General features: G+C 41.1%; 2 protein-coding genes across 2 annotated transcripts; one reads left to right on the forward strand and one right to left on the reverse strand.

The window, feature by feature from the left end:
• Positions 1 to 1563: 1563 nt before the first annotated feature.
• Positions 1564 to 6191, reverse strand: LOC139934861 (uncharacterized). Its single transcript, XM_071929279.1, has 2 exons — positions 5671 to 6191; positions 1564 to 1675 (listed from the first exon to the last, which is right to left on the reverse strand). The coding sequence occupies exons 1-2, from the start codon at positions 6106 to 6108 to the stop codon at positions 1649 to 1651; spliced, it is 465 nt and encodes a 154-aa protein (XP_071785380.1). The 5' UTR covers positions 6109 to 6191; the 3' UTR covers positions 1564 to 1648.
• A 1838-nt stretch (positions 6192 to 8029) lies between these two features.
• On the forward strand, positions 8030 to 12642 carry LOC139940470 (steryl-sulfatase-like). The gene is made up of 6 exons (XM_071936746.1): positions 8030 to 8428; positions 8780 to 9149; positions 9388 to 9510; positions 10053 to 10745; positions 11009 to 11302; positions 11595 to 12642. Exons 2-6 carry the CDS (start codon positions 8846 to 8848, stop codon positions 11981 to 11983), a joined length of 1803 nt encoding a protein of 600 aa, XP_071792847.1. The 5' UTR covers positions 8030 to 8428; positions 8780 to 8845; the 3' UTR covers positions 11984 to 12642.
• Positions 12643 to 15658: the final 3016 nt, after the last annotated feature.

Consider the following 15658-nt stretch of genomic DNA (forward strand, 5'->3'; position numbering starts at 1 on the left):
ATGTAAGGCCTACACCATTTTGATGCGCTGTGTATTAAAGCAATATTTTTAATTTGCACTAGATCGAATTTCCTAAGGGTGAACCTGTGAAACAATGCAGTGAAAACCTTATCGGTACATATCGGCAAGAATAGAACATTGCCATGGCCAAAAAGGACTTTTTGCACATAATGTCTTTCCAGTAGGGCGCCCTCGCTCGCCTAGACGTCTAAAAAGAGGATGTTCATCGTTTTGGATCGAAGTTCTAAAAGTACTTTAAAGTCACCTGGAAGTGGTAGTTTTTTTTAAATAAAGCTTTTGTCACTAAAATATGTGTTTTTACGAGAGGAATGTGAATAAAAAGTTAACTAAGGTTTAAAAATATTAGTTTTGATTGTATTTACAAATTTACGAGTAGGCCCCGACCCGAGAGGGCGCTGTTCGTGACGTATTTCAAGGCGCGATTTTTGAAGAGAAAATTTGTAGTCGGAGGCCCCCGTACATTACGTCTGGGATCATGGCACATCAAAACAAATTTAGACACGATTTTACACACATACGTACATTGAAACTTGAACATGTTGAACGCCTAGTGGTTTTTACAAAAGCTATTGCTGCTATTTTTATTTAACTATGCGACTTTAGTGTGACCAAATGGGTTGTAAGATGTGGGTCTGCCTACGTATTATTATAGAAATACGGCCACGGAGCAGACTGCACGCAAGCACTATGGCTGCTGTATAATGTGCGGACGGTCACATAGGACCTGCACGCACGGTGAATCGCATGCGGTACCAAAACAAAAATCGTGTCACTTGGCAAAAGCTAAAAACATACCCTCAAAGTTCAAGCTTACCCGAATTTTTTCACGTTAAGCAAATGCTCCTCTGGGTTCGTCACGTCTTTCAGATACCTTTTTTGATTTCCCACTAGCTGGAAAAATTGTTGGGACGGCGTCGTGTTTAAGAATGGCTCTTCTCGTCATGTCAAATGAGTGGTGTATCCCGGATTCGAAGCACGACGGCTCCAAGTGTTCGCTGCATAGCGCTGAAAAAGACGTCGGACCGGACCACTTTGCTCTAGTTAGTCTGACTTTCGCAGCCCACAACCGCCTATACTTGGGATCTGCAGGAAATAGATGAAGACTGACCCCATCTTTAGTTGTTTTGCTGCATCCAGCAGCAATACAACTGGTCGGCATTGCCGGAAAAATGCCAGAAAAAAAAACCTTTTCGCAGCGTACAAACTCACGTCTTAGAATTACATGTACTTTTGCACGTGTGTTTATCTACGCATCGAGGCAAAGTCTTCCCTTTCCTACGTCACAAAAGGGGTAGGCGGAGTCAACCCCCCAAGCACTTAATTAATTTTTTTAACATATAAATCGTGACAAACAATTACTCAAAAAATTGTTTTATTGTTAATAAACATATACTCTTATGTTTAAAAGAAAAAAATCCTATTTCCAGGTGCCTTTAAGAATAATCTTAAGAAACTCCTAAAGAAGAAGAATCTTGTCTCAAGATGAACATAAAATTAATGAGGTTCATCGCTGATTTCCGATTAACTTGCTATTTTGCTGATACTAAAAAAGAGAGGTCTGCCTCATCCTGTCCGTGTGAGACTCGATGTAAAACTCAGGAATCGGCTTGCTTCGTTTTGTTCTCCGTCATCCAGTCATATCTTTGATGCCTTTCTGCAACAAAACAAAACATCGCAATTTGTGATTTATCTCATTTCTCACTTGTACTATGATCCAGTTGTTTCGGCCTTCCACCCAAAAACACCTTTAATAGTATCCCAATATTAGGATTCATCTGGGAAAAAATTGGAAAGAAGCTGATTTCAACTGATAATGGTAGGTGTGGGTGTCAGTTACCACCAAAAAAAGTAAGGACCAATTGGGGTTGGGGAAACCGTTTCCCCGGGGGGGGGGGTAATTAAAACCCGGGGGTTAATTACCCAAAATTTACCTAAAGTATGTTGTGTTTGGTATCAAATGAAAGGAAATTTAATTTTAAACCAAGTAAGTGACGTTTATTTTGTCATTTTATCATCCTGTAAAAAGTTACACTTGATTTAAGATGTGGTGCTTGCTAACACAGGATCAACAAGGTCATTACATACATTCTATTGTAAAAACCTTAAAACTATTATTTTACATTACTTTGTATCTATAAAAGTGTACCACACTGTTTGAGGGTTCACATTAACTTGGTTTAAGACATTTTAAGTGGAAACTACTGGTACTGACAAGCCAAACGTGACAGAAAGCTCATTAAAGACCCTAAACACATTAATGGGCCACCACGGCTTGAATAGCAAAGTTCCTCTTCATTGCTCATTTTTCGGTGTCTGTAATATCTGCTCCAATGGAGCAATGTCCACAGCACACTCCACATCCCCCTTATTCAAGGGGCCCAAGTATGGAGGGTTTGAGATAATGCCATACCCTAACTTGGTGGTGAACACGAAGGGGGTGTTGTTGGTGTTGGTGGTAGGCGATGAGGATCTATTTTTCCCTTGGCTGCTTGCTTTTGGAACCTTTGATAGTATGTTGTGTTTGGTTTCAAATAAACAGAAATTTAACTTGAAACTAAACAAGTGTTGTTAAACCTGCAAGTTTACTATCATCCTTATTCTTCACATCATGCAAAGCTTCAAAAACCGTTTACTCGGAATCTTGTAACAACTCTTCCAGAACGTAGGAGCCGTGATTCGGGTAAGAATGGGGTCACTTGTTACCAACACTGGAACCAGCAGGGACGATGGCAACCTGTTGGTAGCTGAAATTCCATCTCAAAAAAGCCATCATCAGGAAGAGTTGAATTATTTGCTGCCATTATCAGCAGAGTACTGTTCTATAGCAAGTCAGTCACTGGTTGAACATGTTCTGGTTGAGCCATGATGTAGACACTCTTAGGGAAACCTGGGCACCAGTATCACACAAAGCCTAGGTTGGTCTTCTTCCTAGATTACACCGTGACCGGGTGGTGCACTTCGGACCAACTAAGTTGGTCAGTTTCGAACCTTGTGGTAGTTGCTGAGCTGACAAAGACATTGAATTTCTTGAGATTGATTGGATGTCAGGACGGCTACTCATCCCCTCCGTTCGCCACGTTGCCGTCTCCTGCCTGCTGGGGTCGTTGTCGCTGTTTGCAGCCTCTCCTGAAATGCTTAGAGCTACCACAGGTGAAGCAGTGGTCATATCCAGGTCATTTACTGGCTTGTCGTTACAGCCCAATTCATGAGAGGGCAGTGTTTTTGGAGCATTTGGGTCTCTCTGCTGTTTTGGTTAAGGTGGAAGCTTTGAGAGCAGCCAAGTCAGCTTGAATCTGTTGGAGCTGCTTCATCATCAGGTTGGTCTTGACGGCACTCACCTCCTGCACTCTTACAGCTTGCTTGTTTTTTTTCTGCGTGGCTAAACGAACAACATGTATCTCTCTACCCTCAGCAATTTTGAGATGCTGGAACAAGGTTTCATCGTGACCCGATTCACCGAACTGGCTGATAATGCGAGACTCCTTCTTCAGGAAACCGACCATTTGATTTACCGGCATGGTGGCCCTTGAGCTGCTAGTGTGTCTGTGGTGGCATCTTTGGGGCATCTTGGGTCGCTGTTGTGAGCTTGCTTCTGACACTGTACAAAAAAAACGTAAAATTTACGGTTCTTTACCTGTTTCCCTATGCTGCCAGGTAAAGCACCGTAAATTTTACTGTGGAGGTTTTGTAAACTACCCCTTCACGGCAAAAGTTACAAAACCTCCACAGTAAAGTTTACGGTGATTAAACAGGCACCCTAGCTTCTTTTTTTTTACAGTGTAAGGGATTTTTGACTGACGTCCTTGGTGTCACATGCTTTTGAGAAAGCTGTCAAGATCTTTAAATCTTTCTGACTTTTATCTTCAGTTTCCTCTATCCTATCGATGTTGAGATGTCTGGTTACGAGGGGAGTGCTTTCTTGGGCAGGGGTTGTCTGGTCCACTCCAACTGTCGGCATACCTGCTGTGGTTCTTCCTTCAGGGAACCGATCTGGCCAGCAACAACTCTGAAGATCCTCAAAATGATTTATTTTCTTAGAAAAGGCATGCAAAAAATGTCTTCATCCACTTTAAACTCTCTCTCCAGCTTCCCTCACTGCCTCCGGCTGTTAACTACCGCATACTACCATGGAGGTGCCTTCATGATACTACTGGGACGTTCTTCGAAGTTAGCTATGTGACAATGCATTGACATGCACTGACCACATTACGTCCTGGCAAGGTTGCCAAAAGCAAGCAGCCAAGGAAAAAATAGATCCTGATCGTGTACCACCAACACCAAATGCAACAGCACAACACTCCCTCCGTGAACACCTCCAAGTTGTGATGTTGAAGCATCTCAAAACCTCTCTTTGAGCCCCTTGGAAGAGGCTGGGAGTTTGATACCAACAATAAATTGGGACTCAATATGCTTGTCGGAGTATCACCCCAGAAATCTTTTAACAACAATTTGCTGCAACTGCAAGGAAGGGGAGAAGCAGTACCAAACCATGAAATGTAGCAGCATAAAAGCTGGCATGTCATGTGTGTTTGCATTTAGAGTGTGCTGCGGACATTTTGATGTTACAGACACTGAATAACTGAGCGATGTAGAGAAAACTGCCATTCAAGCCGTTTTGACCAAAATGTGTGTAAAAAGGGTCTTTAATGAGCTTTCCGTCACGTTTGGCTTGTCAGTACCAGTAGTATCCTCTTAAAATGTCTTGAACCAAGTTCATTTGAACCCTCAAACAGTGTGGTACACTTTGATAGATACAAAGTATTGTAAAATAATAGTTTTAAGGTTTTTACATTAGAATGTGTGTAATAACCTTGTTGATCCTGAGTTAGCAAGTGCCACATCTTAAATCAAGTATAACTTTTCACAGGATGATAAAATGACAAAATGAACATCACTTACTTGGTTTTAAATTAAATTTCCTTTCATTTGATACCAAACACAACATACTTTGGGTAAATTTTGGGTAATTAACCCCCGGGTTTTAATTACCCCCCGGGGAAACGGTTTCCCCACCCCTAATTGGTCCTTACATTTTTTTGGTGGTAACTGACACCCATACCTACCATTATCAGTTGAAATCAGCTTCTTTCCAATTTTTTCCCAGATTTGCTGCAATTATTGCTAATTTTGGGTTACTATAACTTGAATTTTATCATTGGTTGCGGAAACACGATGAGACATAATCTGCCTCTGCAGATTTTTCTCGGACGACTTGCTTTTTTTTTTCTTCATCAGAGTAAGAAAACTATCCTGTTTTGGGTGTGGGGGGGTATCGGAGAAGAGCATTTATAACAATACTCAATGCTCGTCTTCAGGATAAAGTTTAGGTTTTTATGACCCGTGACCATACACAGCTTCAAAACGCAACTTGATATCACACAGTGTTTCGAGAAGTCGTTGTGATGTGTGTTAACATGCACATCCGTGTCTGTCAACTCCTCCCACTCCGGACCGTCGGCGAACGGGAGAGCGGGGCTAGGTTGTTCGACGCCAATCCCACAATCATCGTGCTTGCACCTTTCATAATCCAGTGTTGCAGCCGACGAACGGTCATATCGCTTTCATCCCCCTTCCCGTGTTGCATTGCACGACGGATAGCCTATCTGCAATGACAAAACAATAAAACCATAAACCAGATACAAAACTTACCAATTTTGTCTTCACACTTGCAATTTCCTCACGTAAATTACCCCTATCCTTGAGAAGCTGGATGACAAATTGTTTCAGCTTCTTTCCGTATTCCACCTGCCCCTGAGCTTTCTTCTCCAGCTCCTCTTTCATTTGAATTTCAAGATTCAAGTTTTCCTTGTAAAGCTGGCGGAACCTTTCCAACGTGGCTGCCCTACTGGCCAATTGAGTTGCCAGCTGGCTGGTCTTCGTATCATCGATGTCCTGCTGTAGCTTATACTTGGCTGCCGTTTTTAGTTTAATGTTGTCTTGGAGATTGGCATAAGCGTTGTCTATGTTGTTGGCCAGCCTTAAACATCGGATATTTTGGCGCGTAAAGTACAAATTAATAAAGCAGTTCCAACTGATTATTACCAAGGAAAATATGGCCAGGAAAAATGGCACATTTTGTTTAGACATGTTGGACCATGGGTTCGGAGAGTGGGTATGCCTACTCGACTCTTGCCGTCTCTTGCCGTATTAACCCTATACCCGGGTGGGTCAATTCAACAGCTTGTTCCTGACGGTGAAAACGACGGCTAGATACCGACCAGAGTGATCAGCTAATCTCGTGGACGCTAATACAGTCAGTTCGACTGTTGTTTTGTGTGATGTTCTCGTATTGATGATGTTTTAGTACTATACAGGAAATGTGTGGTCAATATTCACTGCTCTTTTTGCAAGCCACGTATGGTTCCTGCATCTGTTTACACAAATCGATTATATTCAATGGGATAAGTCTATGGCCCACTTTGATTGTTAAATTAAAAAAAATCGATTTGCCGTTTTCATCGTATCATGAAAATAAAAATAAATCTGCACAATATTTCACACCTTTTTTACATAGGGATTATGATAGAAACTTTATTTGAATCATTGTTATACTGAAACTTGTCCATGTGGTTTGGGCCGATTTGATCCTTATTGCATTGTTTCTCTGACTAGCATTGTTCTGTTTTCTCATCCACTGATTTTATACAAGAACAATGCAAACCTTTGTTTGAGTGTACCGCAGGGAGACGCGTCAAGGGTGCCGCTTTGTCCCAAAGACACTGGAGCCTCTGGTAATTGCAAAGACCAGTCTTCCCACTTGGCGTATCTCATTATATGCACAAGATAACAAACCTCTGAAAATTTGAACTCAGTTGGTCGTCGATGTTGCGAGATAATAATGAAAGAAAAAAGTACCCTTCAGATGCTTGATTTCGAGACCTCAAAATCTAATTCCGAGGTCTCGAAATCAAAGTCGTGGAAAACTACTTCTTTCTGGAAAACTACATCACTTTAGAGGGAGCCGTTTCTCACAATGTTGTATACTATTAACCTCTCCCCATTACTCGTTACCAAGAAAGGTTATATGCTAAAAATTATTTTGAGTAATAACAAATAATAATTGTTTACAAAAGTTGCACACACACAAAAATAGTTGCCACAGAAGTATCCCTTTAATTTGTGCTTGCATCTTACGCTCACTGAGCATTTCAATTTGTTTTGGGTGCTTGTAACCGGTGCTTTATTGACAGGCACTGTTACATCCACATTATGTTCATTGTAAAAACAAATAAAAACATGCAACTAATGTGTATCATTATGATCAAAACAAAAGCAGATGAAATGTAAGGCCTATAGCCTACTTTTATCTCTGGCAGGCAGAAACTATTCATTTTAATTCATCAGAATCTTTCTGTTTATTAACCATTATTCACACAATTCATTTTATGCAACCTTTACATTATACTCTACATGTAGTGGGACTGGGGAAAGTCTAATATCACCCCTTTATGTGCACACTTTTGACGTGGGAACAGTCGGATTCGGCGGGGTTTGTCTGCTAAAATATAGTCAAAGTTCACTCAATTCCCTCAAAAGTTTTTTCAACCAAATTTAGAGGGTTTTGTATCCGGCCTTTCTGGAGTGCCTGCAATTCGGTGACATTCTTGTTCTGTACGATATGTCTGAAAATTATAAATGACTATGATTGTTCACAATTATGCCAATAAACGTCATTACGAAACTGTTACGTATTAGGTTCTGAAACTTGCTAAAGCAATGAGTAGGCCTACATCAAGTATAACTTGACACCTAACCGTAACACTAAATCACGAGGTGAGGAGGTTGTCAGATTACCGGGACAGTCGCCGAGCGAGACAGAGTAAACAAACCCTTCTTGAACTTGTAATGTGCATCCATCCATATAGGAAGGGTTCCTGTGTGTTTAACAGTGGTAGAATTCCTGAACAGTTTTTTTGACTTTCATGGACAGAGTGATCAAGAAAGAGCATTAACCTACTTTGTGTAGCAACCCTACTTCATCGCAAGACTATAGTAGAGTGCCAGGGTGGAGAATTCCGTTGGATAGAATTGATCTGTAAAAATGGGTCAAGTTCGAGGAGGTACTAAAAAAGTCGACCTTTTTGGGCGATTTTGCCTGGCACCCAGCAGTATGTTGCATGCGTAGGCCTCTATAGGTTACCATGGAATATTGACTAATAATTATTGACCACGTTGCTACTCGAACTTGCCTGTAGTTTGCAATCAACAAAACTTATATCAAAACAACAACTAAACAACTAAATCTGCACTAAACCATAGAGTATGTCTCTGTCCTTACTCTATGACTAAACAAACAGAACTTGAACTCGGCCGAACTATGTGGAAGAGCTAAGTCTGAAGTTCATTTTTTAGGCCGACATAATTGTGTTGATCTCATTTTTGTCACAGCCGTGAATACCTACTTTAGGTAAGTACATGAAACTCTCACATCTTTGTTAATTTCTTGCTTTTGTTCGTTCCTTCTATTTCTTTTTCCCAGGAGAAATATTGATGCATCACACTTTTACCATCAAGCTAGGATTGACTAATATAGCTTGAAATGTTTTCTAACAATCAAGAGACGATTATTTTCACCTCACTACAATGGGATCCCTTTAGCAACCAATGGTTACCCCGGGTGCGCCCCGGGGCCTTGACAAAAAGAAATTGTTCAAACTACAAGAACCATTCAAAGGATCCAGCTTCTAGCTTCTCTCACTCGTTTAAACGCCATTTTTGTGTTTATTTTAATAAATGCTTTCACTTTTTTTTCACACAGCTGTGTAAAGAACTTGCTAGATTTCGGGCCAAAGGCTAGCTGCTCAACTAGCTACTTAAATCAATAATGTATACCACTAAGAAAAAAACATGTATTTGGAAACTTGTGGCATTGTTGCTATTTCTGGATGGCGTTGGAATGGCCCTATCTGCTGAGGTGGATGTAGAAACTCGTCCACCGAATGTTGTCCTATTCATAATGGATGACGTAGGGATGGGAGACATCGGTTGCTTTGGCAACCACACCATCAAGACACCTAACATTGACGGTCTTGCAAGGGATGGAGCGAGGCTGACCCAACACATGGCATTTTCAATGTGTACACCAAGTAGAGCTGCTTTAATGACGGGACGACTGCCCGTAAGATATGGTAAGTCAATCGCATTATAGATAATTGGTTTGAAAAGTTGGGCTCATAGAACCTAATAATTCCGGTGTCTGGGTTGTTTTAATGAGCAACGACTCGCAAAAGCCGAAGTGAATTTTCATGGATGGAAAAACCAATTAGGGATTGGGGGCTTGTACTCTTGTGTAAAGTGTTTGTCCCTTTAGTTGTAAATAAAAAAAAAAAAAGTCATGCCAGCTTTAAATTTTACACATTGTTATAGGTTTTGGGTCGAAACATCCGATGAGGGTCTTTATGTTCTCATCATCACATGGAGGATTGCCTTCAAATGAAACTACAATAGCTGAGTTACTAAAAGGATCTGGATATGCTACTGCTCTGATCGGTAAGTCTGCCCTTCTCACACAGGTTCCTCCCGCTAGCTGTGTATTCAGCGCCACAATTAAAGACAGTGTACACTATTGGTAATTGTCAAAGATCAGTCTTCTCACTTGGTGTATCTCAATCATCATATGCATAAAATAAACCTGTGAAAATTTGAGCTCAATCGGTCGTCGGAATTGCAAGATAACTATGAAAGAAAAAACACCCTTGTCACACGAATTTGTGTGCGTTTAGATGGTTGATTTCGAGACCTCAAGTTCTAAACTTCAGGTCTCGAAATCAAATTCGTGGAAAATTACTCCTTTCTCCAAAACTAGGTCACTTCAGAGGGAGCTGTTTCTCACAACGTTTTATACCATCAACCTTTCCCCATTACTCGTTACAAAGTAAGGTTTTATGCCAATAATTATTTTGAGTAATTACCAATAGTGTCCACTGCCTTTAAGTGATGTGTACAATACTATATAGAACCACATGTTTTCTGTTTATGAAATGGCTTATTTTAATACTCTCGTTCGTCTCTTTTTTTTTGCTCCATGATAGGTAAATGGCATCTTGGCATTTCATGTAAAGAAAACAATTCTTGTTCAGATCCCAATTCTCAAGGGTTTGATTACTTCTTTGGCCTTCCAGTAACCAATTTTCGTGACTGTGGTACGGACAACATCATCCCTGTCTTGTGGGGCATGAGCAAGAAAGTTACATTGTCTGAGATGTTGACTAATCTTGCTATCGCTTGTGTCTTTGCCTTCCTCCTTGCGGGAACGAAACTCATTGGCCTTAGAGGTTTCATCTTCTTCATGGTTGTTGCTCTAGCAGGGAACATTTTGTTGGCGTGCCGAGACGACATTCGGTCCAACTGTGTTCTTATGGAGAATCATTCCATTGTGGAACAGCCTCTGCTTTTGAATGAGCACCTCACAGAGCGACTACACAGCCGTGCCATTCAATTCGTTGAGCAGAACCAAAACCAGCCGTTTCTCCTTGTCATGTCATTTGTGCAAGCTCATACAGCACTGTTTAACAATAAGGAGTTCCGTAACCATAGCGTCCATGGTTACTATGGCGATAATATTGAGGAGATGGATTGGAGTGTAGGGGAGGTGTTAAAGTCACTCAAGAGACTAGGTTTGGAGGAGAAGACGTTTGTGTATCTGACGTCAGATAACGGGGGTCATGTTGAAGAGTTTACCGATGCTGGGGAGCGACAAGGCGGCTGGAACGGAGTCTATAAAGGTACACTTCCAACATTCATAAGTTTTGCTGTTACTCTTTAAAATTCCCAGGTGTAGGTTTGCATTGCGATGGTAACACTTAAGGCTGATACACATTTTGAGTTGTTACAATTTATTTGCAAGTCAGTTTATCAACTTCCACCATGACATCATCAATCTGTCTGGATATTGGCAGTGTTTTAAAAATGTTTTAAACAATTTACAGAAAAACGAATTGGAAACATTTGGATAAAGTGACAATCTGTTGTCGTTGTTTTTTGTAAGGTGGAAAAACCAACACGTGGGAAGGAGGAATCCGGGTGCCTGCCATCGTGAAATACCCCGGGCATATACCATTAGACACCGTGGTATCTCAACCTACACATCTCCCGGACGTCTTGCCCACCGTAGCACGAGTCACTGGAGCCCAACTCCCAGATGACCGGGTGTACGACGGCCGTGATATGATGCCACTTTTGACACACGCTGACCATGCAGAGAAACAAGAAATACTACATGAGTTTATGTTTCATTACTGCGGGGGCTTTCTTAACGCTGCTAGATATACACCCCAAAACGGTAAGTAAGTGAAAAGTATAAAAACAAATTATTTGTGTCTATAACAATAAACAATTGCAGTTTGAGCCAGGAATATGGGTTTCGAGAGACCACGTTCCTATTGCAATTCAGTCAACTGTTGCTGGCAAAGACCATCAACAATAGTGTTTTCCAGTTAACTCAATAAAAAAGATATCACTTAGGTTTGGTTGGGAACTCACATTAAAATAGGTGAGTCGTAATGCTTCGTTTTGTGTAACTCAATTTATTCCAACATGTGATAGATAATGATTGTTCTCTATCCACAACGCAGGTGACACCACGTACAAACTGCACTATGCCTCAAGCCACCTGGTACCCGGCATTCACGGTGTCATGGGGTGTTTCGACGTATTCGCATGCGAGTGTGAAGGGAACAGCGTCGATCGTCACGATCCACCCCTGGTTTACGACCTTTCAAGTGACCCCTCGGAGGTCAATCCACTAGACAGCAATGACCCCAAAGTGAAGATTGTTATAAGAAAGGTCAATGAGGCAGTGGCAACTCACCGCAAATCGCTCCCCCGTAATACTGACCATCAGTTCACAGGCTCAAATTTAATGTCACGCCCCTGGGAACGACCACGATGTGGACGTTTTCCGCACTTCACATGTACTGATCCTTATCTAGATCAGTTGAAAAAGCTAAACGGTGAAATTTAGTCCCAGAAAAACAGCCTTCAGTGTATATTTCTTTTAAAGATTCTAAGATTTGTCTTTGCCAGTTTTATTTCAGTTTGATTTCAGGCCTGATGATACAAAATGGGCTTAAAATACACGGGCTTTGGACGTTGTTCTTGAAGGTGCACAGCAATTTTCCACGGCATGGTAAAGGGCGTTTCTACGTAGAAGAATGTAAATTTGTATTTGAACTTGCAAAGGGCTCCACAGCAAAAGCACAGGGCACCGGTGCCATGTGTTATTTTGAGGCCTGAATACACATTAGGATAAAGACAAATTGTCTTTAGCAATTCAATTACCACAGGTGTCCAGTGCTTATAAATCCAATCGATATGTTGAATTGATTAATATAGTTTAACCGTTAAATTATTTCGATTCTGTGCTCGGGTGTTTTCAGTGTCACATTATTCAATTTTTTTGGCGCATCTGAGAATATTCAGGCTTTTTCAGATAGTTGTATTAACGGATAGTTCAGAGATTTGATTGACAATAACTGTATAATTTACATGCGCTCTCAACTCGTGGTCTGTGTAGCTCGGGTGCGCCACATCGAGTCCTACAATTTAAGTTAGTAAAAATGGGTGTTCCTCCGGTAGATACAAATGGTGTGGTTTTAATAAAAAATAAACAGTTAAGTTAGAGAGAACAAGACTTGTGTCCGACTTGTGTTATTTATTCAATGAGTTTGATGATGAGCGAGACGGCCACGGCGGCCAAACCTTTCATACAGTGTCCTTAAAGTCATCTGAAAATAGAAATGTTTTTCTTCAAACATAACAGTATATGGTTATAAACAATAAAATAATTTGTTGAGTAATTGTTTGTAACGATTTATATGTTAAAAAAATAGATAAAGTTGTTCGGGGTGACTCCGCCTACCCCTTTTGTGACGTCAATCGAGGCAGACTTTGCCTCGATCGAACATCGAACACACGTACGTGCAAGTACATGCAAGTCCTAGTTGGAGTTTGTACGTTTCAAAAAAAAAAGTTTTTTTTCTTGCATTTTTCCGACAATGCTGCTGGATGCAGCAAAACAACTAAAGATGGGGTCAGTTTGCAAAGTGGTCCGGTCCGACGTCTTTTTCTTGTGCCGTGCAGCAAAGTAGCAAACACTTCGAGCCGTCGTGCTTCGAGAATCCGGAATACACCACACAATTTGACATGAACCAAAACAAAATTATTTCTAAAACATGACGCCATTCCAACAGTTTTTCCAGGTAGTGGCAAGTCGAAGAAGGTACCTGAAAGACGTGACGAACCGAAAGGAGCATTTGCCTAACGTGAAAAAAATCAACTTTGAGGGCATGTTTTTAGCTTGCGCCAAGCGATACTATCTTGTGTTGGCACTGCATGCGGTTCACTGTGCTGGGTAATCCAGTGGACCGTCCGCACAGCAGCCATACAGTGCGTGCAGTCTGCCCCGTGACCGTAGTTCTGTACTAGGCATCATAGACGTATGATGACGTATCTAGACGTATTGTACGGGGCCAGACTACGCATTCTCTTCGAATAACGCGCCTCGATTGACGTCACGAACAGCTCCCTCTCGGGTCAGGCCTACTTTTAAATTTGTAAATAAAATGGAAACAATTTCTTTAGAACCTTAGTTAACTGTTATTCATATTCCACTCATCGAAACACATATTTTAGTGACAAAAGCTTTATTTTGACAACATACCACTTCCAGGTGACTTTAAAATTGGTCTGGAAAAAAAATAGTTCAAATTCAAAGGTAATTTCCTTGAAAACACGGTACTTTGGACTGCTTTGCTAGATCGCCACTTCGTGAAAACGGCGGAAAACAAAATTAAATGTGGTAGCAAACGTAGATTATCTCAAGTGTATATTTTTTAGCTAATCTTGTTTTGGGGATTTGAAGTTAAAGATTGGCCAACATGTTTGTGCAATGGCACTATTGGCAATTTTCAAAGACCAGTCTTCTCACTTGGTGTATCTCAACATATGCATAAAATAACAATCCTGTAAAAATGTGAGCTCAATCGGTCGTCGAAGTTGCGAGACAATAATGAAAGAACAAACACGCGAAGTTTATGCGTTCAGATGCATGATTTCGAGACCTCAAATTCTAAATCTGAGGTCTCGAAATCAAAATCTCGAAAACTACTCCACTTCAGAGGGAGCCGTTTCTCACAATGTTTTATACTACCAACTTCTCCCCATTACTCGTTACCAAGTAAGGTTTTATGCTAACAAACATTTTGAGAATTTACCATTAGTGTCCACTGCCTGTATTAAACATAATTGTGCCTGAGGTTTGAGATGTGGATATAACGGCACAAGACGTGTACATATACACACGTAGCCGTTTTAAAAGAGTTTCCTACTTTATTACCTCTTTTTAATACCGAAATGGCCTTAATGAATGGGAGTCAAAGAGTATTGACTCGTTCTTAATCGGCCGTTTAAAACCTTGTTTGGTCGTGGCCGTGCGATAAACTTTGGCACTTTACTTTGGCTCGGGCACGCGCGGCCACGACCCTGACTCGGCTTTATCGCACGCCACGACCCTGGCTCGGCTTTATCGCACCCACGACCCGTGTCGGTTTCAAACGGCCGATTTAGAACTCGTCGCTACCCTTTTATTCCCCTAATCAATATAATAAACAAAAGCTGAGCGACGTTAAACATTATTTAGCTCCGTAGGGTAGACCATGGTTGCACTAATGTTTCTCTGCCCATAGGTTTAGGGAACAAAAACATTATCGCTTAACCTTATACCTAATCAATGTGGTCTTTTATTTGCTGATTATGTTGGAATCATTGGAATGTGTGTATATCTGGTGCATTATTGTATAAATAATACTGTATTGCATTGTAAATTTAACTATTCGTCAAAGTAAATTTAATCTATGGGAGACGTTGGTGGGCTCTAGGTGGAACTTCAGACTTTACCAGGAGTCCATTGTTTTTGGTTTTGTGCGCATGCTCAAAACAACGTAAACAAAAAAATGACAATTCTGCTGCCACATAAAGCGTTCCAAAGTCTCACATTGCATGCCCTTTCGAAACCATGACTTGAGCTTGGGCTCCGGCTTGAGGCTCCCGTTAGGCTCCGTCAGTTAGATAATGTGTGCTTTCGGTAATGGGCTTTCGGTACTGGGCTTCACGGACTCGAAGCCGGAGTCCTCGTGGCCTTTTGTCAGGGCCTCCCCGGCTTGTCGAGTCGCGATTCCTAGTAGCGTCTGGAGGGGGAGACCACGCACGTTCGTGGCGAAGCGTGCGTGGTCTCCCGTTCAAGTCGCATGGGATCGAAAAGGCACACTGACAGGATTATGAAGATGTAACCGATGAAATCTACCGAGAGATCTCAACAAGAGAAAATAAACATGTATTCTGACAAAAATAGAAGGTATTTCAGTCTATACTTTATTGTTTCATCCATTCGAGTGGATGAAGATGTACCTTACTACAAATTATTTTTTACATATTACTTTTTTATAAAAGTTTTAACTATAAGTTTTCTTTGTCGAATTCTGCAAATCAGCAGTCAATTTCATTTTCGTGCGTTCGAATTAAAGCTGTTTTGCCTCTCCAGTTGTTACTGCGTTTCAAATTCAGAATTCGGCCATTCAATTTCGTTTTGAATCGAGTCAAGTTTCTTCAGCGTATCGTCATTCTTTTTCGTGACACACAC

This window comes from Asterias amurensis, chromosome 1 (genome assembly GCF_032118995.1).
Source record: "Asterias amurensis chromosome 1, ASM3211899v1".
NCBI lineage: Eukaryota > Metazoa > Echinodermata > Asteroidea > Forcipulatida > Asteriidae > Asterias > Asterias amurensis.

Coding starts and splice junctions, on each gene's coding strand:
- LOC139940470 (XM_071936746.1), top strand. CDS start 8,846: ATGTATACCACTAAGAAAAAAACATGTATTTGGAAACTTGTGGCATTG. Junction 9,511..10,052: donor ATATGCTACTGCTCTGATCG/GTAAGTCTGCCC, acceptor GCTCCATGATAG/GTAAATGGCATCTTGGCATT. Junction 10,746..11,008: donor CTGGAACGGAGTCTATAAAG/GTACACTTCCAA, acceptor GTTTTTTGTAAG/GTGGAAAAACCAACACGTGG.
- LOC139934861 (XM_071929279.1), bottom strand. CDS start 6,108: ATGTCTAAACAAAATGTGCCATTTTTCCTGGCCATATTTTCCTTGGTA. Junction 1,676..5,670: donor CAAGTGTGAAGACAAAATTG/GTAAGTTTTGTA, acceptor GTTTTGTTGCAG/AAAGGCATCAAAGATATGAC.